This window comes from Lichenostomus cassidix, chromosome 4A, assembly GCF_008360975.1.
Source record: "Lichenostomus cassidix isolate B80296 chromosome 4A, HeHo_3.0, whole genome shotgun sequence".
NCBI lineage: Eukaryota > Metazoa > Chordata > Aves > Passeriformes > Meliphagidae > Lichenostomus > Lichenostomus cassidix.
Window position 1 is genome coordinate 8,024,070 of NC_139485.1, and position 23,636 is coordinate 8,047,705.

At 43.9% G+C, this 23,636-nt stretch overlaps 1 protein-coding gene across 1 annotated transcript; it reads left to right on the plus strand.

The window, feature by feature from the left end:
* The first annotated feature begins 729 nt into the window (after positions 1-729).
* On the plus strand, positions 730-23,131 carry IRS4 (insulin receptor substrate 4). The gene is made up of 2 exons (XM_085060370.1): positions 730-4,401; positions 20,729-23,131. Exons 1-2 carry the CDS (start codon positions 933-935, stop codon positions 20,731-20,733), a joined length of 3,474 nt encoding a protein of 1,157 aa, XP_084916496.1. The 5' UTR covers positions 730-932; the 3' UTR covers positions 20,734-23,131.
* Positions 23,132-23,636: the final 505 nt, after the last annotated feature.

Here is a 23,636-nt window from a genome sequence, read left to right on the forward strand (position 1 = left end):
CGCGCGCCCCCACAGCCCCGCGCGCCGCCCGCCTTTGCACCCGGCCCCAACGGCCAGCCGCGCGCTGCCGGCTTGTTTACTTCCTCCGCGGCGCGCGCTCCACCCCCAACCCCTGCCGGCGCCCCGCCCACGCCCGCGCGCCCTCCCCGCCGGCCAATGGGAGCCGCCGCCAGCCTCGCGCGCAAGGGGCGGGCCCCGCCCAGAAGGAGCAGGGCGAACGCAAGCTCAGCCGGTAGTGCGCGTCAGACGGTACTTTGCGTTGATTGGTCACACAGCCTGCCCATCTCCTCAAGGCCCGCCTTCCCCTTTACTCTCGCCGCCGAATACACGGCGCTCCGCGGCCCTGCCTCCGCCGTCTGTGTGTGTGAGGCGCGGATTGGCTGTCGGGCCGGCCGCTCAACTCTCCTGCCAATCACGATCGGCCCCGCCTCTTTCCCCAGCACAGGAAACACCCCGCCAGATCGCGGCCAACCCGGGGCGGCCGCCGCCTCCCATTGGTCCTCCACGGTGCCCATCCGTCGTAGCCCCGCCTCCCCGGACGAGGCGCCGCGAATCCCGCCCCCTCTTCCCTGCTCCGCCCGCCGATTGGCTTGCTGGCGAAGGACCGCCGTTTCCTATTGGCTGTGCCGCTGCCACTCCGGCGCGAGGCCCGGCCGGCTCGCCGCGGCTCCCTCGCCCCGCGCGCCGGGCGCCCCGCCCGCCGCCGCCGCGGCCCCGCCCGCCGCCGCGTCACGTGATGTTTTCGCCGCGGTGCCGCCGCCGCCGCCCGTGAGTGCGAGTGGCCGGAGTGACCGGCGGGAGCGCGGACCGGCGGGGGCGCAGGAGGCACCGCCCGCTTCCCATGCGCGGGGCGCTTCCCCGGTGAGCGCGGATTCCCGCTGCCCGCCCCGTGCCCCGTCCCCGGCGGCACCGGACCCTGCGTGGCCCCTAAGATGGCGAGCGGGATGAATGGCCCGAGCGGCGGCGGCGGCGGCTGCGAGGAGGAGCCGGGCGCCCGGCACACGGGAGGCGGAGCCGCGCCCCAGCAGGAGCCCGGCGTGCTCGGCGCGGCGGCGGGCGAGGGGGAGCCGGCGGCGGGCGAAGGCGGGCGCTGCCCGTCCCCTCAGCCGCACCACCTGCTGCTGCTGCTGCGGCGCTCGCCTAGCGCCTCGCTGTGCCCGGCGCCCGAGGCCGCCTCCGCGCCGGGCCGGGCCGTTCCCTCGGCGGGCCGCGGCGGGCAGCCCCCCCCGGCGGGCCGCGGAGCCGGCGAGGACGTGAGGAAGTGCGGGTACCTGCGGAAGCAGAAGCACGGACACAAGCGCTACTTCGTCCTGCGGGCCGAGAGCCACCTGGCCCCCGCCCGGCTGGAGTACTATGACAGCGAGAAGAAGTTCAAGAGCAGCCTGCGGGCGGCGGGGGCCGGCGGGGCGGCCGCGCTGTGCTGCCCCCCGCCCAAGCGGGTCATCCCCCTGTACCAGTGCTTCACCGTGAGCCGCCGCGCCGACGCTAAGCACAAGCACATCATCGCCCTGTACACCAAGGATGAGTACTTCGCCATGCTGGCCGAGAACGACGCCGAGCAGGAGGCCTGGTACCAGGCCATCAGCGAGCTCATGAATCAGAGCAAAAGGGGCTTCCTGGAGCAGGAGGATCATGCCGATCAGCAGGTGGATGAGGATGATGAGCACTACGGAGCCGCCCTGAGGCCTGGCACCGTGTTCAAGGAGGTGTGGCAGGTCAACGTGAAGCCCAAAGGCTTGGGGCAAACGAAAAACCTCACTGGAGTGTACAGGTTGTGCCTCTCCAGCAAGGCCATCCACCTTGTCAAGCTGAACTCAGAGGTGCCCTCTGTTCACTTGCAGCTGATGAACATTCGCCGCTGCGGACACTCAGAGAACTTCTTCTTTATTGAAGTGGGCAGATCTGCCTCTATTGGGCCTGGAGAACTCTGGATGCAAGTGGATGATTCAGTTGTTGCCCAAAATATGCACGAGACTTTTCTGGATACCATGAAAGCTCTAAAGGCCTTTGCAGAGTTCAGGCCCCGAAGCAAGAGCCAGTCTTCTGGTGGTGGCAGCGGTACCAATCCCATCTCCTTCATCACCACCAGGAGGAACTTGGGCAACCTGCCCCCCAGCCAGACAGGCTTGCAGAGAAGATCTAGAACTGAGAGTGTTGCTGGAGGAACTCCTCCTACCACCAAAAGCAACAACTCCTATCGCTTCAGAACATCCAGTGAAGGAGAAGGAACCATGACTAGACCTTTTAGGTCAGTGACTGGGAGTCTGATCCACCTGAATACTGCAAGGATGAATTTGGGCCGGCAGGAAGGGAGTGGAAGGTACGTGAGAGCTGCTTTCCCCTCAACTTACCACACCAGGTCTGCTTCGCTGCCTGTTTCTCATTTTCCCTCCACCACGAGTCCCATCAGTGTTTCTTCCAGCAGTGGCCATGGCTCTGCTTCAGACATGCTGACCAGGCCTTCTAGCTCATCTGTTTGTGGTTCCCCAAGCGATGGGGGATTTATCTCTTCTGATGAATATGGCTCCAGCCCTGGAGATTTCAGGTACTTTCGTGTGAGGAGTAATACACCTGATTCCCTGGGAAACACACCACCTATCAGAGAGGAGAACTGTCTGAGTGAGTACATGTCCATGAGTAAGCAACAGGTAGATGATGGCTCAAGAGATGATTACATGGAGGCTGAAAAGTGTTTCAGGAAAAGAACTTACTCTCTAACAAAACCAACTTCAGTGCAGCAGAAGACGACACAAACTACAGCTTTGTTGGATGAAGATTCTGCAGGAAATCACGGACGATTACTTTACTCTGAAACACCAAAATTGAAAGATAACCATGATTTGGAGTACAGTGACGCTAATCTTGATTCCATGTATAACCAAAGTAGGAGTAAAGCCAGGGATGATGGGTACATGCCAATGATGCCAGGAGTTGCATCTTCTCTATCCAGCACCAGCGATTATTTGCCAATGACTCCTAAAAGCATGTCTGTTCCAAAACAGATTAACAATTCATGGTCACCGTCTCAGGTTGACTCCCGAGGCTATATGATGATGTTTCCAAAGGGCAGCTCTTCACCTGTACGGAGTCCTTTAACTGGATTTGCTTCTAAGGGAAGTAATGAGAAGATTGTAAACAACGAGTATATGGATATGTCACCTGGTAATTCAGCTCCAAAGCACCCCAGTGATTCTAATTATATTCATACCACTTCTGTTTCCAAAGGTTTTAGTTCGTATTTTTCTTTGCCCCGAAGCTTTAAGGCATTATCAGGACAAAATGGTGACCACAGTGAATATGTTCCAATGTCTTCACCTGGAAAACTCTTGTATGGTGGACCAGAAAACGTAAAGGGGGTCAGCACTGAGACTCTGGCTAATGGCATCTCTAAATTGCCGACGTTGAAAGGTTCAGATGAAGGACTTGTGCAGAGCAGGGCTACCAGGCCCACACGACTGCCCCTAGGTACGAGAGGGAGTAATACTATCCCCAGAATGTATGATCGTACAGTTCCACCTGAGCCAGCGAGTCCTGGTGAGTACATCAATATTGATTTTAATGAAAAGGCGAGTAACACACCATACTCCTTATCTGTAGAAGGATCTCCATCATCTCTAGGCTCAAGTAGTGACCACAGACAGTCACCGCTCTCTGATTACATGAGTGTTGACTTGGATGTGCAGTCACCGAAAGCAGCGAAGGAACTGTCAAACTCTTTAACAGATATTTCAATTTATGCAAGTTCCAGTATTCCTAGAAACCAACCAAACCCTGACTACGCCAGGCTTTCGTTTGGTACTGCTTGTGTTAGCACGGCAAGTAACAGGACTGATGACTACACTGAGATGACATTCAACATGGCAGCAACACCACCAAGGCCATTTGCCACCGAGTCCGACAACGGTGTAAAGATGGATAGTCCTTCTTCCATTGTTAATAGACTCTGCATTGTTGATCGATATGCTGGTAGCAGTAGCTTCTCTGTCCCTAGCTCTGACCCTCCTATGGCACCGAAAGTGATTCGAGCTGACCCTCAAGGCAGGAGGAGACACAGTTCTGAAACGTTCTCTTCTGCTGGGACTGTGACGACCTCATCCTCTTTCTTTACTGATAGTAGCAAAAGACACAGCTCTGCCTCATTCGACAACGTTTGGTTAAAACCGGATGAAAACATTTCTGATGGTCAGGAAAGCAAAATGTCCAGGGATACCTCAACTGGATTTCAGAATGGCTTAAACTACATTGCTCTGAATTTACGTGATGACCCTCTAAGCTGTGAGGCAAGTACTACAGCGCCAGCTTGCCATCTCCAAAATGGTACTTCAGGTTTGGACAGTGGAGCTTACGTAAGCATAGATTTCAGCAGATCAGATGGGCTGAAGTGTAACACTGCGAGAAAAGGTTTGTAACTTTAAAAGCACTTCCCTTTCATGCTTGCTTAACCGTAGGAATTAGATTGTCTGCTTAGTGCTGTCTCCAGAGTGGGTAAATGCTTTTTATAATCTCCTGTGTTTTTCTAGTACAACCAGTTTTGTTGTAGTGCAGCATCTGAACAGCAGTGAAAGGGGATGTGGCCCTTAGCCTAAATGATTTATGTGCCTCTTCTAGGCAGTCAGAGGTATTATCAAACTGTCATTTGCCTGTTTTTTTTAAAACTAATTTTTCTACTATAACCCTTAATGGTATTTAATGTTGTGAATTCTTGTCCTGAGCTTGTGGTAGCTCTTGCCTTCACTTCTGTTTTCCTCGTCTTCCCTTCTTAGAACTAGATGACTCTTCATTTTTTTTCCTGAACTGAAATTTTTGTAATATGAGAGCTTCAAATGGCTAAATTCGGTTTAGACCTCAAAATTTGAGGGTTAAATATGTTTCTGGTAAGTAATGTAGTTGAAATACATGTGTTAGGGCTTTTTTTATGTGCAAATCTGCCCAGACTTATTTAGCTGAATCTTATGTAAACAGAACTCAGGTTTTTCTCTTGAAGGTTTGGTGGCTCCTCTTGAGCTCTGGTCTCCAGAGTATCCTTATGTCCTCTGCAGAGGCCTGAGGACCTGGCTGACCAGTGTGGAGGGGGCTCAGGCAGCCCATGGCCTTCACATTCGCTATGTAGGGCTCAGCTGGGCTGTAACCTTTCCCTGGGATCTGCCTTCTGTGCAGCAGGTGAGGAATGCCTGTGGTTGAAGAAGAGCAGGCTCTGAGCAGTGTCTTCCAGGTCTGAAACTTGGGCGGGGAGGCTGCTGCCTTTCGAGTTGTCAGTGGTGTGACCCAGCTGTAAGGTAATGCAGTTTGAGGTGTGCATACAAATAAAGGTGTTGGCGGTGGGGAGGAAGAGTATGGGAAAGAGCAGGGATGCTCCTGTTCATATGATAAGCTCTGATGGTGGGAGCAAAGGCGGTAATTAGTGGTGTCGAGCATGTCCCCCGGCTGAGCGGCAGCGTGTGTGTGATGTGAGTGCTGGGCTGGAGCTCTGCAAGAGTAATCATTGCTCTGGTGCCAGTGACCCACTGAACTCCTTACGGGAATTCACCCTCCCGGGAGAAAACCATTGCTGTTGGAAATCGTTTTGCTCCCTCGCTTTGTAAATGTGTGTGTAGTCAGGAACTGTTGAATACTAAGAGAAAATATTTAATCGTGGTTGGACATTGACGTTTGTCTACTCTGTCCACAGATAAAGCAGTAAAGGGGCAGGCTGCTGCTGACTTCTATATTTTTAATATTTTTAATTACAATCTTAAACACTGAAATGATTTTTTTTTCTAGTTTTGCGTTAAAACTAAGTTTCTAAAGGTAGAAGGTATTGCAGGAGCTTAAAATTGTATAGCCTTTACTAGTGGAAGGTAGAAGCCTGACTCAGCTCGCATGCCATTTGGAGTCTGGCAGCACTGCTTGGGGCTGCTCAGAAATGTGTGGTTTGCCTCAGTGGTTTTTTTTCCTCTGCTTTGTTTTGTTGGTTGGAATCAAATTTAGAAGATGTTGAAAGTTGCCAGTCCAAGAAGTGCTTTCTTCCAAAGTTAGCCTTTCAGCGCTTCAAAGATTTGTCTGCTAAATCTGCAGAGGCACACTGATTGCTGCAGCTGATTTGTGTTTGTTTCTCGTGGGTTTTTTTAAGTACCTCCAAAGACAGCAGAATTTTAAACTCAGTCTTATTCCCCTCATATGACTAAAATCTGTGTTAAAAAGTAAAACTTTTTAAAAAATAAACATGAAAAAGGAAAAAGAACAACGATGTTTTCATTTCAGCTGTACTGTAAATATTACATTGAAAAACACTTTACAAGAGATACTGTGTTTAGAAATTGCATTTATGATGTTTTGCCTGATATTGCTACAGCAATGTATCTACAGCGCCGTGCTTGGGGTTTTTCCCTTGTCTATTACAAGTTGCAGAGGAGCAAGAGGTGTAACAGCTGCTGCTTTTGCTGGGAATAGAACTTTTCTGGAAATGAAATGCATTAAAGTGAGGCAAAAACAACTCTGTGTGAAAAACATGGGCTTTGCCAAGAAATCAAGCATCTTTCTAGTCCTAAAAAGAAACACAAAATTATGCAAGGTCTAACAGTTTTTTGTAAAGGCAGTATAAAATATTTCTGGTGTATAGTAGGAGGGTAGGTGAGGTGTGGACACTGGTCACTCACAGGGGCTCTTGAAGGGGTGAACAGATTTTGGAATAGTCCAGGCTAAAAGCAACTTGCCAGACTTTGAATACAGTACTGTAAATTGGTGGTGTATATCTGTTTCTTGGGAAAGAATTCTTGAACTAATTCTTGATTATAAAGATACCTGTTTACTTTCACATACGAAATCATGTCTCTGAGCTATAGCGAGAAGTTTTAAACAGCTTATCGGTTTCTATGGCAATAAAGCTTTTATTTTAATATTTAAAAACTTTTCTGTAATCCAGAAAAACATTTTCACATTCCATTTTAAGTAGTAAAAATGAAGCTTCCCTCTTAAACCTCTTGTCTCCTGAAGAGGTGTAGTGTGCCTTTGGGTAATTGATATTTTTAATACTTTTGGAGACTTAGCAGAACAGAGTGCTGTCTTTCCTTTCCTACTACATCTCACTTTTTCTGTCTCTCTGCTTGAAAAAGTGTTCTGTGACTAAATCCATTCTTAAGGAAAATATTTAGCAGATGTATTTACCCTTTATTTCCTAGAAAGGAGCTATCCCATCTGTATTAAATTCTGTCAGGTAGAGAACTTTATCTCATCTCCCTGAACCACAGTTTTATCGGAAGGAAAATGCTTTCCAGCTTCGTATTGTTTGCTTTTTTGTTTTGTTTTTGTTTGCTTAAACGGAATACTGTGTTCTGTGACTCAGCTGTGTTCTCCTAACTGCCGAGGGTGGTGGAGTGATTTCCAATGCATCACTGCTCACTCACTGTAATTCCCAAACTACTTCTGGTTCAGGTTCACTGACGTGAATCAAACTTTTTTTTTTTTTCCCTTCTCCATTCATGACACGTAGGGAGGAGAGGGAGAGCATAAAGCAGGAATGATAACTAGGCCTGACTTGTTATTAAACTTATATTTGAGGTTTAGGTAAAACTGAGCTCAGGTTTTATGTTGATAATGATAAAAAGAATCTAAGATCCTGATTTTCAATGCTTGCAGTTTAAGGAGGTCATTAGCAAAACAGTTTCATCATGAAGTTGTTACACAATATTGAAGCAAGCGGTTTGCAGTTTTGATTACATGAATCTGAGTCATGACATTTTGTGCTCAGAGTTCAGAACATTAAAGCTACTTCAAACAGGGCTTAGCTAATGTATACCTTGTTATTGGACCTGGTAGAAACTGAGCAGGATAATGAGAATGGGTCAGTAATAAAATGTGTAATGAGTCCTGTATAATACAACTTTCTGTAGTCTTAATTAGAAATATATACCTGCAAAGATACCCTGGACTCAAAAAACAGCTGTTCAGAGTAAATGTAATGTTCAACTCAGCTATTTTGTACCCACTCTTTAATCTTATCTGATACTCTGTAATACTTACTTGATACTCTAACACTCTGCTGTTATTTAAGGTGTTCTCTAAAGTGCAGGAGTCTAATTTAAGTATTCCTCACCTTTTTAATTTCCTGCTGTGCTAGACTGGGTGAGAGTGCTGCGTACGCTGGGAAGCTTAGGGGAAGGAAAACAACTACAGCTGTAAAGCAAAACTTACGTTCCAAATTGTCCAGATCCTTTCTGGTAACTTGCATATTTCAAGTGCAAAATCTTGAAGAATACAAGGAACAATATACACTTTGAGAAATTCAGAAGCTGGAAGTTTTAGCTATTGCTAATATAGTAAATTACAGTTTATGGGATATGAGGCAAATAACTGCTCCTTTTGGGTTTCAAAGTAGTGGTTTTAAAGTTTGTTTCAAACTGAGGCTCTTCTGTATTGGCAGAGTACTTAAGGCAGGGGCCCATTTAAAAATAATTTGAAGAACCCTACTGCAGCACATCCAAATGCTGCTGTGTATCCCACATCTTTGAAGTAGTGCTGGGATAATAATTTGTAAAAAACCCAAACAATTCAAATAATATTGCTCCAACAGATGCCACTTTAACAGTCTTGAGTAACTTACGGACCTGCTTAAAAATACCCAGGGTAATTTTTTCTCAAGTAGTGTATGAGCTGCTGAAGGCAGAACAGATTTTTGCCTTGTGGCATGGGGGCGAATTAATTATGACATATTTGACCAAGAATCAGTTTGGTGTTACTTGTACTTGGGTGAGAAAGTCTGAGAAAAGAATGTTCCCCTGCCGTTGAAGGAGAACACTTACTTGGAGTCAGTGTTGAAATTCTTTTGGAAATCAGGTTTGCAGACTTTAAATCCATACTTGTAGCTGATAGTGATATTTGTCCTTTTTGAAGGTCTAAAACTTTTTGCTCATATCTGTCTAGGAGATCAAAGCATTGGCTGTGGGATGCATGGAGTTCAGGGAGTAATCCAGCATGGATTCAGAATGCTTTTTGGGATTGTTTTTGGGTTTGGTTTTTTTTGTTATTTTAAAGTATTTTGTTGAATCTTAAATGCATTATTACCCTTTTACTTTTCCCTCTACAACTTCACATTTTCCCCTCCTCCCTTGATGTGTGAGGGCCCCTTGTTCCTCTGTTGCTGGGGCAGCAGGTTGGAGTTGCAGAGGGTGGGCAGTGCTCAGTCCGTCTATCCAGAGGCTGTATTCCAGCATGATTACTGGGGTGGTTTGTCACTAACTATTTCTTTGGGGTTTTTGTGTGTCCAGCAGTATGTTAGCAGAAGGTAGAATTTGGGTTTGCTTTTCTCTGCATATGGTCTTTTTTTAATGAAAGGATCTTTAATACGTTTTCTTCATATTGATTGCTCGGGGGAGGATTTATATCTTGAGGTTTTGGGTGGTACTAAAAAGAGCTTATAGTACTGTGTTGTACCTTGGTGTGTGTGCGCTCTGTTTGTGGATCTGTGGTGCTCCCAAAACCATGCTGAATTCTGTTGATTGCACTAACAAGTTTGTTTTTCTGGGCTGAAGCAGGAAACAAACAGCAGAGTTTTATTTTAGGTACTGTTATGATCAAATGTGGCATTCTTCAACTCAAAGGAAAATGGAGTGATGAAACTGAAAGGCAGGTGTGAAAGATTCAAGCTTGCTGGAGCCTGGGGATGTACTATTACTCCTGTTTTCTCCTAAAAATGGCCTATTATCTTATGACACTTCCTTAAATGGTGTGTAATGGTTTGGCTGGAGAACTGTCCGATAGTCCACCCTGAAAATTTGCTGTTTGACTTTTTTCACTTCAGGTTCTACCCATTCACAATAATCCTATGATCAAGTTGCACTGTTGTCTTGCAGGTTTAGGCAGTGACAAGGGCAAATGGGAGAAGTATGTTCCAGTTTTAATCAAGCCTTGCAACTCTGTGAAGGTCACTCAGCTTAGGGACGGGTTATGATTTACTTGAGAGGCAGAGCTGTGATCAGGAAGGGATTTCTGACATACTTGAGGGCAGTGGGAAGACAAAGGTAAATGAGCCTGACTCATCAAAGGCATTTCAGACGTGTTGCTGAGTATCTTATCTAAATGATCTTGAACATATAAGTGTTGGGATTTGTGGAGATTTTGCTTCAGGTGTAGCATTATCCCAGGAGCAGCAGTGTTAGTAGACTGTTAGCAAGAATTTTCTGCCCTCTTCAAGTCATGAGCAGTATCATAAGGGCCAGAGGTTTTTTATTTCCAAATATTATTTTTCTGTTGATTTAGATCTATGGTTGGATGCAAACCATTGAGACGTGTGTGTTTATATGTGTGTTTTGTGTGCCAGTGATTTGTGAGTTCAGTGTGAGGTCTGATCTTTTTAATTCTTCCAAGAAGAGAGGGTTTTTGAAAGAGGTGGCTTATACTGAAATTACTAAGTTAGGATTTGGCTGTAATTCCAAGATGATGATACAATTTAATGTGACTCAAGAAAATTGAAAACTTGTAAATTACTACTAAAGCTAAATAGGGGTTGTATTCACTGCATAGCATACGTATGATATGAACTGTGAATACCAAACTGAGTTATTATTTAGGGCATAAATTGATAAGAATAGTACTTCCTTTTTTGCTAGGGTATGAAAGGCTGATAAAGATGCTGCCTACCTGGAGTAAGGCTTCCTTGTTAGTAGAACAGAATTTTGCAGAATGACTGAGGATATCAAAATGCTTTATTTTTTTCTTCTGAAAATCATAGGAAGTAATATCAAAAGATCCACAAAAAACCCTATTAAAATTGATTTCTGAATTTATTGAGGCATTGATGAGGCATGCTGTCCTTCCACAGGGAATAGTGTGACTCTGCTCCTGTACTCATGCCAACCTAGTTTGTTTCATTGTTTATAGTTCTTGTTGACCGGATAAATTTGCCATGTAACATTTTTGTGCTGGATAGCCTGAGCCTGAATTAGTTTTGGGAACTAGTGCTTCTTCTTACCAAGATCTCTTAGGCTAGCAGGAAGTATGTAGAGTTTGGGTAGTTCTTAGTGACACTGAAGCAGATGCATCATTGATAAATGTGTATTGATTGCATACTAGCCCAAGCAGAGGTTTTCTTGGGAGCCATGGGATACCCCATTTGTATTAAACCCCCGTTTAAGCTTTGGCAGGCACTGGCATTTCTGTTTCCTGTATGGAATTACTTTGAATCTTAAATTAATCTGTTAGAACAATTTGTAAGCTCTTTGCTTTCCCAGTAGTACATTTACTCCTTAACAGTATTTGCTTTTTGTTGTGTGAGACGCTTTGGGAGGCCTTTTTTTTGTCTGTATTTCACTGTGTGATGTTTTCTTGGGGTGGGTGGGTTTTGTATTTAAACGTTTTTAGAACAAGATGTTTTTAAATTGCCAATTGTGGTGAACGGGAAATCAGTTAGAAATGAGATGAAAAAATGAACTGATTTGATCTTGAGGTATTCAGACAATATTACGACACAGAGTCTGTTAATGAAAGCTTGTAGCTCCAGACAGGATCTCTCCAGACATGGTCTCCACTTGTGGAACCTGAACAGGTAGACAGGATGGAGGTCCCTGTGTGGTGCCACAAATGTAAATGTGTTGGTCCCTCTTCTAAGAAGCTTACAATTTAAAGATGAAACTAAAGAGATGGATGAAACTTAATGTGCTGGGGTGGAGAGTAAGATAGAGATCAAGGCTGCTGCCACTGGCAGAGGGGAGATAAGAGTCAGCCTGGAAGAGATAAAAGACTGCTGAGAGTGGTTGCAGGAGAGGAAGCTGGTGGAAGCACTTGAAGGGTATGCACATGGCAGGGAGCAAGGGAAGGTAGTGAGCTATAAATACAGTGGTTGTAATGGTTTAAATGACTTGAAAAGGATGAGGTAAATGTCAGAACACTGGCCAGGATATTAATCTTGGTAAGAGGAATGTGGGCCAACATGTATCTCTGAGTTATGAGTATGTCCCAGTGTTTACTTCTCCCTTTTAGATGTGGAATGTGATTTTTTTTTTTCTTTTTCATTTATTTTTCCTTTCTGTAAGTTAGTTTTCCTGCAGACATGTGGCTGGTAGATTTGGTATGATCAGGTGTGCAGGAATGCATACCAGAGCACAGGATCACTCTGTGCAGCATCTCATGGCAGTTAATGTTGCGTGGCCTCTGTTCTTGGTGAGACTTTGCTCCAGAAGCAGCCAAGCTGGTGGAACTGCCTTGGCATTACTGCTGCTTCATTCTTGGCTTTTTTAGGTGGCATCTCTGGGTTTCAGGTAGTCTTCTAGCATTGGAGAGGAGACACAGGGGGGCTTGGGAAATAGTCACCTTTAGGATTTGTAAGCAGTGCAGCAGAGCATTTGGAGCCCATCTCTGAATGGGGAGGTCTGCAGGGGACCTGCTCGTTGCTGCTGCAGTGCTGTCAGCTGCAGGAATGAGGCCTGGGGAGGCTGGAGTGCAGCACAATCACTTCCACAGGAGAAAGTTACTTTATTTCTGTGTCTGTACATCAGGTTTAACACACACTGCAGTGGTTGTGGGTAAGTTTGGAAGTGGTGGCAACATCAAGGCTTGATTCACTTTTGAGGGTACGAGTGATTGAAATATTAATGTTGACATGCTCCATGAGGTAGACGCTAAACAAGAGTTGCACACTGTTGATTAAACCTTATCTGTGTGTAGACTCAGTTTAACTCTGTCCTTGTGAGCCCCTGAACTGCTCCTGGAAGCTGAAGGTGCAATCCTTGGCTCTTGGGTTTGCGCTCTTGTGGTTTGAGAAGATGTTGCTTCACATGTAGTCCAATCTGAACCTTTCTTCTTCCTCCCCTGCATGAGCCGGGGTTTGGGCTGTCCTGAAGTTAATGAAGAGTCAATAATGTAATAATTATGAAATGTAAAAAATGGATGCATGCCACTGCTGCATGTGATAGCAGAGTGGCTGATGGCAAAGACATTTATTTTTCTGTGCAGGCACACATGAGCCTGCAGGTGTAACTACGTGGGTATGTGGTTGTGTAGTAACTTTCTGCCTTTGACAGTCATTTGTGGCAATAGAGGTGAAAGAAGGTAGTGCTGAATGATTTCAGGTGTTGAGGTCTGAAGTGGTTGAGAAGAGGGAAGGGAAGAATTACAACAGGTGAAACTTCATGTGGAAAGGAAGTCTCGGGAAAAGTGGTTTGAAAGGTGGGGAGCTGTTTCATTAGTCATGAGTGACACTTGTCCTTTCTCTTGGTTGTATTCATAAGAATAATTTGGCTCACTCAAGCCCCAGACCTGTGCCTCCAAGCAGACACCACCCAGCAGAGGAAGAGCAGGGCAGGTGTGTATAATACTTCCCACAAACATACACCCAGCCTCTGATTTTCTTTTTTTTTTTTCAGCTTGGGGGATTTCTTGAGCCTGGTGTAGTTTTTCTGTTTTATAATCCTTTATGGATCTTTAATCCAAGTACTTTTCCAATCTCTCTTTGATCCTATGTAAACTCTTGTATCCACAGCAGCCTGTGATCTGTCAGGACATGCTGCATGCAGACCTCTGTCTGTTTTGGACCCTGCTCTGTACCAGCCTGCTTTGGCAGCCCCTGGTTTGTGCAGTGAAAGAGATAACGAATCTTATCTTTTTTCTCCAGGCCCCTTAGGATTGTGTAGATGCTGTGCCCTCCGCTGCCATACACTTGTCCAGTGTGTTGTACCCCACATAGTGTGGGCCTGTGGCATAATCTGGGCTTTTAAAATTTCCTGTTATGTCCCAATACGTCTCAGGCTGAAGGGTTCTTGTTACCAGTCTGTTCCTCACTGGGAAGCTGTGTCACACCTTGCAGGAGTTTTTCTGCACTACTCAAACTTTCCAGGTATTCCAAGTCCTTTCTGGATGCAGGAAGCAGAGCTGTACATGCAGAGGTGTTTGCTGTGGCTGTTTTCTTTCCTATTTGTTTCCAAACAGTTCATAATGGCCACTTGAAGCAAGAGCACAGACAGGAAATATTCCTCCCTATTGGTGCTGAGGGCTCCTGACCTTTGTCACGGGAGCAGAGTGAACTGCAGCAGGTGGTATTCTCAGAAGCCACACAAACAACTTTGTTTTTTTTGGCTAAAGTTTACCCATATTTTCTGTGGTTCAGGAGGTCAGGTGCTGTAACTCACACACTTGCTCTGACAATGCTTTTTCAAAAGCAGAACCTTTTTTTCATTCCTCTGCAACTTCAAAATCTGAAATTTTGAACTATGTGTTTTGAGGTGAAGAGTTAATTTTTAGTGTTGTTGTGCTATATTGTAAAGGAAGTTCAGTTTAAAAACTCCAAACAAACTCAAACCCCCAACTTCTTGTCAAGCTGTCCAGTGCAATTTGAGTTGGTGTTAGACCTCTGCCAAAACTGCACACAAGTTTACTAATTCTAGGAACAGTATCATTAAAAGAGATGACATTAGGGAGTATGCATAAGGCCTTCCTAGAAACAACTCTGCTGTTTATTCAAACAGGAAAAAAAGCTGCTGTTGCAACAGATAAGGCATTTCTGCAAAGTGAATAAAAATTATCTTTAAGCATGGGAGAAGTTTTTAGTTCGTGAAGTTTGGTGAGCACTAATAATAGCAAGGCCATGTTTTGAATGAACAATTGTGCATAAAGTTTATTTTTAAGAACAACTTTGCCTTCTAAATTTTAGAAACATAGCTTGAAGAGAAGTCTAATTCACTGGGATATTGTTACCAGTTGCTGTGTTTAAATAGTTTATCCAGTGAAAAGTGGGTCATGCAACAGGGTTTTTTTAAACCAAATTTTGCTTTTTTTTTTACTTGTGGAAATTATGGGTACGGCATATATTTATTAGCTGATTTCGAGCATCAGTCTGTTGTTGGCTGAAGAAAGTACATGGAATATGTGCTTGGTGGTCAGCAGGTAGTGGAACACTTGCCAAATCAGGATGTCTCTGTGTCAGGGCCTGTTTTGGGTCACCCAGGCACTGTGAGGGATGCAGCAAGTGGGTCATGTTTTGATTTGTATTTGTAGACTCGGTGTCTGTTGGGTGCAAATTAAGAAGAAATTTGGCTTTTCTCAAGTAACACTGCTTGCCTCTAGCAAGGTCTAAAGCTGTGCCATTAAAATAAGAACTCAAATAGGACAATGACATGGAACAGTAACTGTGTATTTGGTAAGATTTGGAGGAAAAAAAAAAATCCCTATTTTTGTGAAGAATGTATTTGGGCAAATGACCCTCCCTGGCCTGCCTGCCATTGGGAGGCTCCACGTGGAACTTGCTGCCTTGCTCCTGCCCCAGCCCAGCCACCCAACGAAATGCCTTTGGATGCCACATTGTGTCTTGAGGTTGTGCTGGGTTTAGTGCTTTCCTGAACAACAGGAATATTGTGTGGCCATGTGCACAAAAAAAGTCTAGGGCTGCTCTGCTGCTTTTGATCTGCATAAATCAGATTAATTTTGATTTCCCCCTAACCTGAAGTTCAGGAAATGGAGAACTGCAGCAGTGTTCTCCAGAAAGCATTAAGCTGTCTTAGTCTTTGACATGGAGATTTTAATAATTTAATTATCTTAAATTAATATCTTCTGTAAGCAAAGCTTTTATCCTTTTAGGAATCAGTTGCAGAATTATGTCAGTAAAAGTCTTTCCTGTAAAAACAGATACCATTTAGGATGGATTTCTTTGAGAGAATTAGGGTATGTCTGCAGTGTTCGTAAAGCCTCTCAGGATGTTTCAAAGTGTCCTGATTCGTATGGCCTTGATAATTCAGATGCAGGAAATGAAGTGTAAATTGGGTAGATTCTCATCTGATACATTTTCAAGTGCAGCACACTGGGTTTTCACCTAATGAATTAAAAGTGATTTACATCTCTGTCCCTAATTTTTACAAAACTCTGTGATTTTGCGTAGAAAACTTGCGGAATGCTTTCTCAGTGTGTTCCTTAATTTTAAATAAAACATTTTTAAGCAATGGCATGCTGCCATCCTATTTTAAATATTTGTCCTTTAGTTTCTCTTCTGCCCTTGTTATCTTTTTTCCTCTGATTGTTCCTCAGCAAAATTCAGATAACTGCATGTAGTTTTATAATCTGATCACATCTTAAACTGATGAATTGAAATGGAGTTGTGTAATGAAGAGAACATTGCTTCAATTTTCCAAACTTTGTTTAAATATTTTGAAAGATGAACTGTGAAAATGTTTGGATGCCTTCTAGAATAGTTTTCCTTATCAAACATTGATAGGAAGTTGAATTTGTATTGTTGTCAATAGTCTGAAGCAGTAGAGGTCAATTTTGAATAAAGGCTGAAGCTTTTGTGCAAAATCCATTAATGGAGCTGAAGTTTGGATAGAAAAGCCTAGTATAGGGTTCAATGCAATGAAAATGACTTAGAGTAATATATTTCTGGGTTGCCTCAAATGGTTTTTTGCAGAGTTTTTTTTTGTTGCTTGTTTGTTGTTATGATCAGTTTTGGTTTTGGTGTGGTTTTTTTTTTGTTTTTTTGTTTTTTTGACTGAATAGGTTTTCTTGGAAGAGCTTGTGACAGTCCAGTCCAGGAACAGCTGTGTGTTTACACTGCAAGGGAAAGTTCTATCTGATCTGGCCACCAAGTTTTATTTGGTGGCATTTATGTTTGAGAAGTCCAGGGGAATGCCAGGTTACTCTGTGAGCATTGTACCTCTTGTCTCTGCTAGTTCACATCTCATAATTTGTTCACCTTGTTGAAAGGTTTCTTCTTCCCTTTTTGTGACAGCTTCCTTTACTGTTCAGTCAGTGCTGAGTTAAATCCATTTGTATGGGATCTGGTATGAAGTGCTAATCTGTTTTTTACTGTTGATCAGCAATTCTCATATCTGTACTATTAACATAGAAAATGGATGTCTGATGAATCTTACATTATGAGACTGATATAACATTATTCAGCTTCACAGAACTGCTGTTTTCTTCAAGCACTGCATGGCCTCATTAGGTTTCCTTCACCAACTGGTTAATGAAAAAATGGAAGCAGGTCAGGTGTGGGAGAGAAGAGCCACCAAGGAGCTTAATGTGTGAGTGCTCTTGCAACCTCTGTAAATAAGGCCATGTCCCTTCCAAAGGGGAAGGCCCCTTCTGGTGATGGGCCACAGAGGTGGGAATCCAGGGAGCAGCAGCACAACAGACACTGGCCTTGTTCTCACATTACACCCATTTTACACCTCTTTTGATGAACAGCTTCTCTTGTGGTAGGAGCCTCTTGCTAAATCTCCCTAGTGCCAGGTGACCCTGATGTCACTCGCTCCCTGTTGGCAGTGGCAGCGCTGACCTGTGAGAGTCAGTGAGGGGATGATGTGATCCAGCACAGCTCCAGGGCTGTGGGGAGAAGCCCCAGCAGCTCCATGGCTCAGGAATGGGTGTCGGGAATTGGTGTCAGGCTGCAGACTCCCCTGTTGTGCCCTGGGATTGCCGTGGTGCCCGCAGGTTGGTGCTGGCTGAGCTGCGGCCCTTTGGCTGCGGTCCTGCTGCAGCAGCAATGGGCTCCTGGGGACAGCCCTCGGGAATGTTGGTGACTGCAGCACTTTGCAGGAGGGAGCTTGCAATACTTCGGTCTCCTCTTAGATTTCAGATGAAATTTTTTTCTTTTATGTGGTCAAGTTTTGTAAGTTGCTCTTTGCCTTTTCTATCTGAGACTGATACCTGTGTCCACATACATACATACATATATATATATATATATAAATGCTTGATGCTTTTATTCCCCAAAAGAGCTGGTGACTCAAGGCACCAGCCAGCCGTACTGCTCCAACTACAACATTGCAGCTTCCAGCTTTAATGAGGGGATTAGAGGAGTGGTGACAACCTATAGCTCCATGTATGACAGACTCAAGGCTTTATGAGACTGACATCAGCTTGTAGGTAATGTTTATGTGAAACTCCCTTATGTTTATTTACAGTTCACACAATTCTATTTTATCTTAAAAATGAAGAAGAATTATAAACTACACATGTTGAAATGTAGTTTATAACATGGGGGCAGCAAATTAATGAGCTCTTGTTCAGCAAGTGCAGAGTTTTGGGAAGGGGGGATGCTGCAAGGAGGTCCCAGACTTTCTTCTGGTTTCTTATAAATTAATCTGTGCTGTTTGGCATTCTGCTCAGAGTTACCTGGTGCTCTTGTTTAGAGTTGGTTGTCATGCTGCTGCCTGAGTACACCAGGCTGCTTCAGAGAATTAACTTAGGACTTAAGCAGGCTTGGGAGTTTTTTTGCTCTTAAGCCCTTCCCCTTCCCCTCCAAATATCTTAAATGTAATTTGGCACTAGTTCATGAGAATGTTCAAAATGTTTTAGGTATAAATACTGAGTTCTACCATATGGGATTGTCTGATTCAAGCAACTGGGCCTTTGCTGTTCAAAATGTTTTGGGGATGTGCTTGGAGAGATTAGAATAACTTGTCAAACAGCTTTCAGGTGTGCCTTGTGTGTAAGGCGTGGAGGAAAAATGTCCTGACAAAAGCAGAGGCAGTTTTTGAAGTTCCTTTTATGTGAGCTTACAGGTCCACAGCAAGGAAAGGGTGGGGGGATGCTGGTAAAGTTAATTTTTATTGAATATAAGTTTAATATAGAAGCTTTAACTGTTCTAATGTTTGACTTGCATGCATCGTTGAGGTGTGATTCATTGCAAGCTGTGGTGCATATTTTCATCCTTTGGTCTTTTAACAAAACAATATTTTTCTAAAGAGGAAAATTATTTCAAAAATAACAGCTTCAGTTGGCTTTTGTGAAAACAAAACTATTGCTGACCACATCACGCTCTGTGTGTACCAAGCAATAGCTTTTTGTAGTGATCTTATGATGTCTGTGAAATAACACAAATAGCGATTCTCAAGTTCTGGGTGTATTTTTGCAATCTCTGTGCATTTGAAAAATGAAACACAGAAGCCTGGACCTTGGTGAGGGCTGTATAGGGTTAACAGGGAGTTTCTCCTGAAGTGGAAAGGATCGCCCTACACTTCCACACTGCTGCCAGCCCTGCCATTGCCCTTGCCTCTCTGTCGCTGGAGCCATGGGCAGCCTTTGCTGAGGTCTGGGATGGGGCAGAGCTGCTCAGCTGAGCTTTAGGCTTTTTTCTTTCTTACTTCTTTTGAAGAGACAGTACTTTTAGCTGGACAGAAATCAGAAGTTCTTTAGCACAGGGTGGAGTTCATGTGTGCATACCTCATGATTGGTTTGTAAGTAAACATACAGGTTTGCATTATTACACATAATGCTTGTTCTTTACACGGTCACCTTTTCTTTAGCATATCCCTGGGGTAGAGGTAGGAAGAACTATGCATTCTTTAGCAGTGAGATATAACTGATTTCCTGGTGACCCACCAGAACAGCATGGGCAGGATTAAGCTCCAAAACCCCTTCCTCTGTTCCAGGGCCCTGTGCTGCCATTGCTGTGCTGTGTAATGAAGTGTTCCCATATTGCAGGCAGCTCCCAGAGCAGGGAGAGAGCTGGCACTGTGTGGCTTTGAGGGGAAAAAGTAGCTGACATTTCTGCATTTGTTGTTTTCTGAAGACTGAATCTCTTGCACTCGGGGTTGTTTCTCAGTGAGGGCAACTTGCTGTTTCCTTCTTTGCTGTACTGCAGGGAAACATCCCACAGGCACGTACCTCAAACCTTGGAGAGAAGGTGAGCAAAGCCACCTGACTGGCAGAGGACAGTGCCCTCAGTCTTGGCTGAGAGGACAAAAATGGTGGAAGAGGACAGTCTGTTTCAACTGGGAGACAGTGTGACCTACTGGTTTGATTGGCAGTAGCCCTCCAGATTGAACATTAGTATTCACGTTGGCTCAACAGGGAGCAGAAGGGGTTTTGTAGAGAGCTGAAAAGTGACTTCTTGTATCTTCCTCAGTTGTGTTCACACAACTGCAGAAAGCATTTGCATGCCCTTCATCACTTTTTTCTATGTTGGGAAACTCCTGAGTCGCTCTCACCTCGGCATGTGTGTGGTTAATTGCAGAACTCGTGTTGTGCTTTGAAGGCAGATTCCCTTCTGTTTTCATTTCTGCCTTGTCACCCATCTGTACCTTCCTGCAATACAAGATTATGGGTTTTGCCCCCCTTTTTACCAAGTGTTTTGACTTCTGCCTTTTCCAGTCAGTTTGAAGCCCCTGAAGAAGACAAGTGGCTGCAGCCATGTGCTTTTGTACTGGGTGTTGCCTTTCAGTGAGACTTCCTTCAAAAAGGGGCGAGTGTACTCTGAGGTGTTTCTAATTATAACTAAATGAAGCTTTTTCCTGAAAGGCTGAGGACAGGGCACGCAGCTGCCATGACTTGCTGCTCCTTGTTTGGAGCTGGAGGTGCAGGGAGTGTTGGTGTTGCAGCTCTGCCCTGTTGTGCAGGGGAGTGTTGGCCACAGCCTCTGTGGCACCTGGGTGAGGAGCACTGCTCGGGTTCCCTGCACTGCACAGCCCTGGGCAGTGGAGTGGGGCACAGCAGACTGGGCAGCTGTGAGCTCTGCTCTGTCCCCAGCACGGGCTGGCAGGATGCTCTGGCTGCTGCCTCAGTTCCTGGCCTGTGTACACGTGTCACTCTGGCTGCAGCTGCTCTTCAGCGCTTCCTTCAGGCTCCAGCGTTCTTCCTTCCCTCAGGATCTCTGCAGGGTTGGCATCTGGGAGCCTCCCCTCCCTCTGCAAGGCACCCATGTTCTGCAGTCAGCAGCTCTCATTCCTGCAGTGGATAAGCTCCATGTGTTCTCCTCCCTAGAAAACAATTTTTTCCGATATAACTTGCATTTGAAATGTCACTGACGTTTTTTTTTCCCCCTCCTTTCTAGACTGACTGCATTGCCATGGAAACCATTGTTGGAAGAGAAGACTTTTCTGCTGGTAACTCCAGAAACTGTGTGGTGCTTTTGGAAGCAAAGCTCAGCTCCAGCCGGCTACTTTCATTTCCACCAGCACGGACATAGACACACATCCTTTTAATTATTTTTTTTTTCATAGACATCAGCTCTCTACAGTTGAATTGATTTGAATTGAGATTTTTTCATAGCTGTGCTTTGGTGATGGAATTTGGTCTTTAATGTCATATCTATTTGGGAGGCAGTACGAATGCTAATAGGAGATCCCTGTATGTCCCTTTCTTCTTCCTGCCTCTCTCATTAATTTTTAAAAACAATTTATATTCTGAGAAGTCAAAGCTGGTTTCTGATTGTCTGTTTAACATGGGTTTTACTTCTCTGGTACATTAACAAGTGGTTAGCTTAAAACATGTATTGTTTAGAAATATTTTGGCAGTTCAGGATTTTTCCAGGTAACTGGGCAGAAGGAGGGAGGGAGAGGTATACATTAGCTTGAGGGGTGAACCCGTGAGACTTGACAGGTCTGAGGAAAAGAGACCTCTTCTGCCTTTTTTTTTTTTTTTTCTTTTTTTTTTTAAGGTTTTGCTTTTATGGTACAAGAGATATTTCTTGATCATAGGCTAGAGGCTTTTAAATCAAGTGTCTGTCAGAGCTTAAACGGAAATTTTTTTTGCTCAGAATTTTGGTATGTACAAAGTAGGATTAATGGGCTGGTTGTCTTGTAGATTGTTTTCGTTCTTGTTTATAAATATGAATTGTGTAAAATGAGGTTTTTATTCATGGATTCGAATGGAGAACTGCGGAGTCGTATCCAATGTTTGTGACTTCTGCATTAGACTTGTCAGCTGTAGCTTTTTAAAGGGAAACCACCCTAATTGATCTTACTTTTAACCAAAGTCCCACTTTTAATCTGGGACTATTTTTGTTCTTTCTTTCTGGCATAATGGGGAAAAAAAGTAAAATGTTGGCTCATCAATTGTCTTTATCCCACTGACAGAAATGTGAACAATGACTAATTGCCATTTTTAAAATAAGCCCTGATTTTTCTACAATTTAAGTGCTTCACTCTTGTACTGAATTTTTTTTTGGTTGAAATGAGTTTAGCTTTTTAACACTGCTATGAATTTAAAAGAGCGTGACACTAGTCATTGGTACATGCAATGAATTATAAAAGGCACTGATGATTGCTAAAGGGTTTCAAAGTGGTACACAAATCCTCATGCTGTACTGCACCACACAGCTGGGAATCCTCCACATGTATATTGTACAACGGATGTGCCAGGCTGCCTCACCTCCAACAGACAACCTTTAGATTGCTGGTACAGTTTGTGTAACAAATTAGACACTGTCAGCTTGGATTGTTCAGTGATGTGTACCCAGGTCTATTTCTGAGTAGTATTGAAATATACATGTCACTAAAATACAAGGTGATTGTTTTGGGGTTTTTTTTAGGAAACATGGTACCAATCAGTTTACACAGTGTCTAGTGACAGGAAAAACTGTTGCTACAGGGTTTTAAAAGCACAGACCTGTTTTTGATTCTGGAAGAGAAGTTTCAGTTGGTACAATTACTTGCTGCTAAACATACAGGAATTAAAAACACAACCACTCTTACAGACCATGATACTGTCTTGCCATATAGCTGTTGGTTGGTCTCATAAATGAATAATGCAATATGTAGACAGCTTTTTATAAAGCTTTACATCTTTTCTAAGAAATCAAAATTTGGATGAAGATAGTTCTAAACATTTAATGTGAAAAGAAAAGGTTGTTTTGAAGAAATTTGTTACATAGTTATTTCATATTAGATCCCTGAGGCTGCCATTGTACAATATACAGCACTGATTTAATACATGCTGAATAAATAAGTAAATGGGTAACCTCAAGTATAGTGGTACAAATACTAATAGGTACGGCATAATAAATATGCAATCTTTTTGAATCTCTTAGTTTACAGCAACTAATTTATTCAGTATTGTGCTGGAAGAACATTTTCAGATGATGTAAAACATATCACTATATATACTACCTTCCAGCTACCCGTTTATGCTGCTGTATAGTACAAAAATACCAATGATAGAACAATGTTTGTCCTGTAAATTTAATTTGATATTGGACAGTTATTGTCTGTACAAACTAAAACATATATGGTTGAAACTGTTCATTATATTTGCTATTTCTGCTTCACAGATCTGTTTTAAAGTTGAGCTGATTGATCTGGCTTTGTCTTCCATTGTAAATATTGTTCTGTTGTTTTCTTTGTAAAACACATCGCGGTTGCGGTTTTGGGAGACTGGCTTGAAGCTCTGTATAGTGTTTATATTTATCTGACTTGGCTTTCCATAGAGCTACTTGCAGTAAATACGTGTTCATGTACCTGCGTGTCTGGGTTTTATTTTTAAACAAACTTCTGGGTTTTTCTGTCAGAAGTACATTTTCTCCTGCTGCAGCTGCTTCCCCTGAAAGTGTTTTTGTCACCCTATTACAGGGCAGTGATTATCCATCTCTCCCATGTTCTTTGCCTTTCCACTTTGTTTAGATGGTAACATAGAGAAAAATGCTCAGAAGTTTTCTTTGCCAGGGATTCATAGTGCCTGTGAACAATTAAGCTTTGGAATGGGGAAAAAAAAAAAAAAATCAGTGCCCAATACCTTCTCTGCTTTAAATATAGAAGACTGTGGCAATTTTTTGTTCATAACTTTGCCCATGACTGGATGTGGAAGTCTCATGATGAAACAGTACTAGTCCTGGAAGAAATTTTTAGCAGTGTATTATCAAAGAGGGGCCTGACTTTATGGTGGAAGGGAGCAAGTGTGTTTTGCTGTTGTATCTTTTGCAGTGACACTTTGGTTTTAAAGTGTCACTGCAAAAGATATGTTAA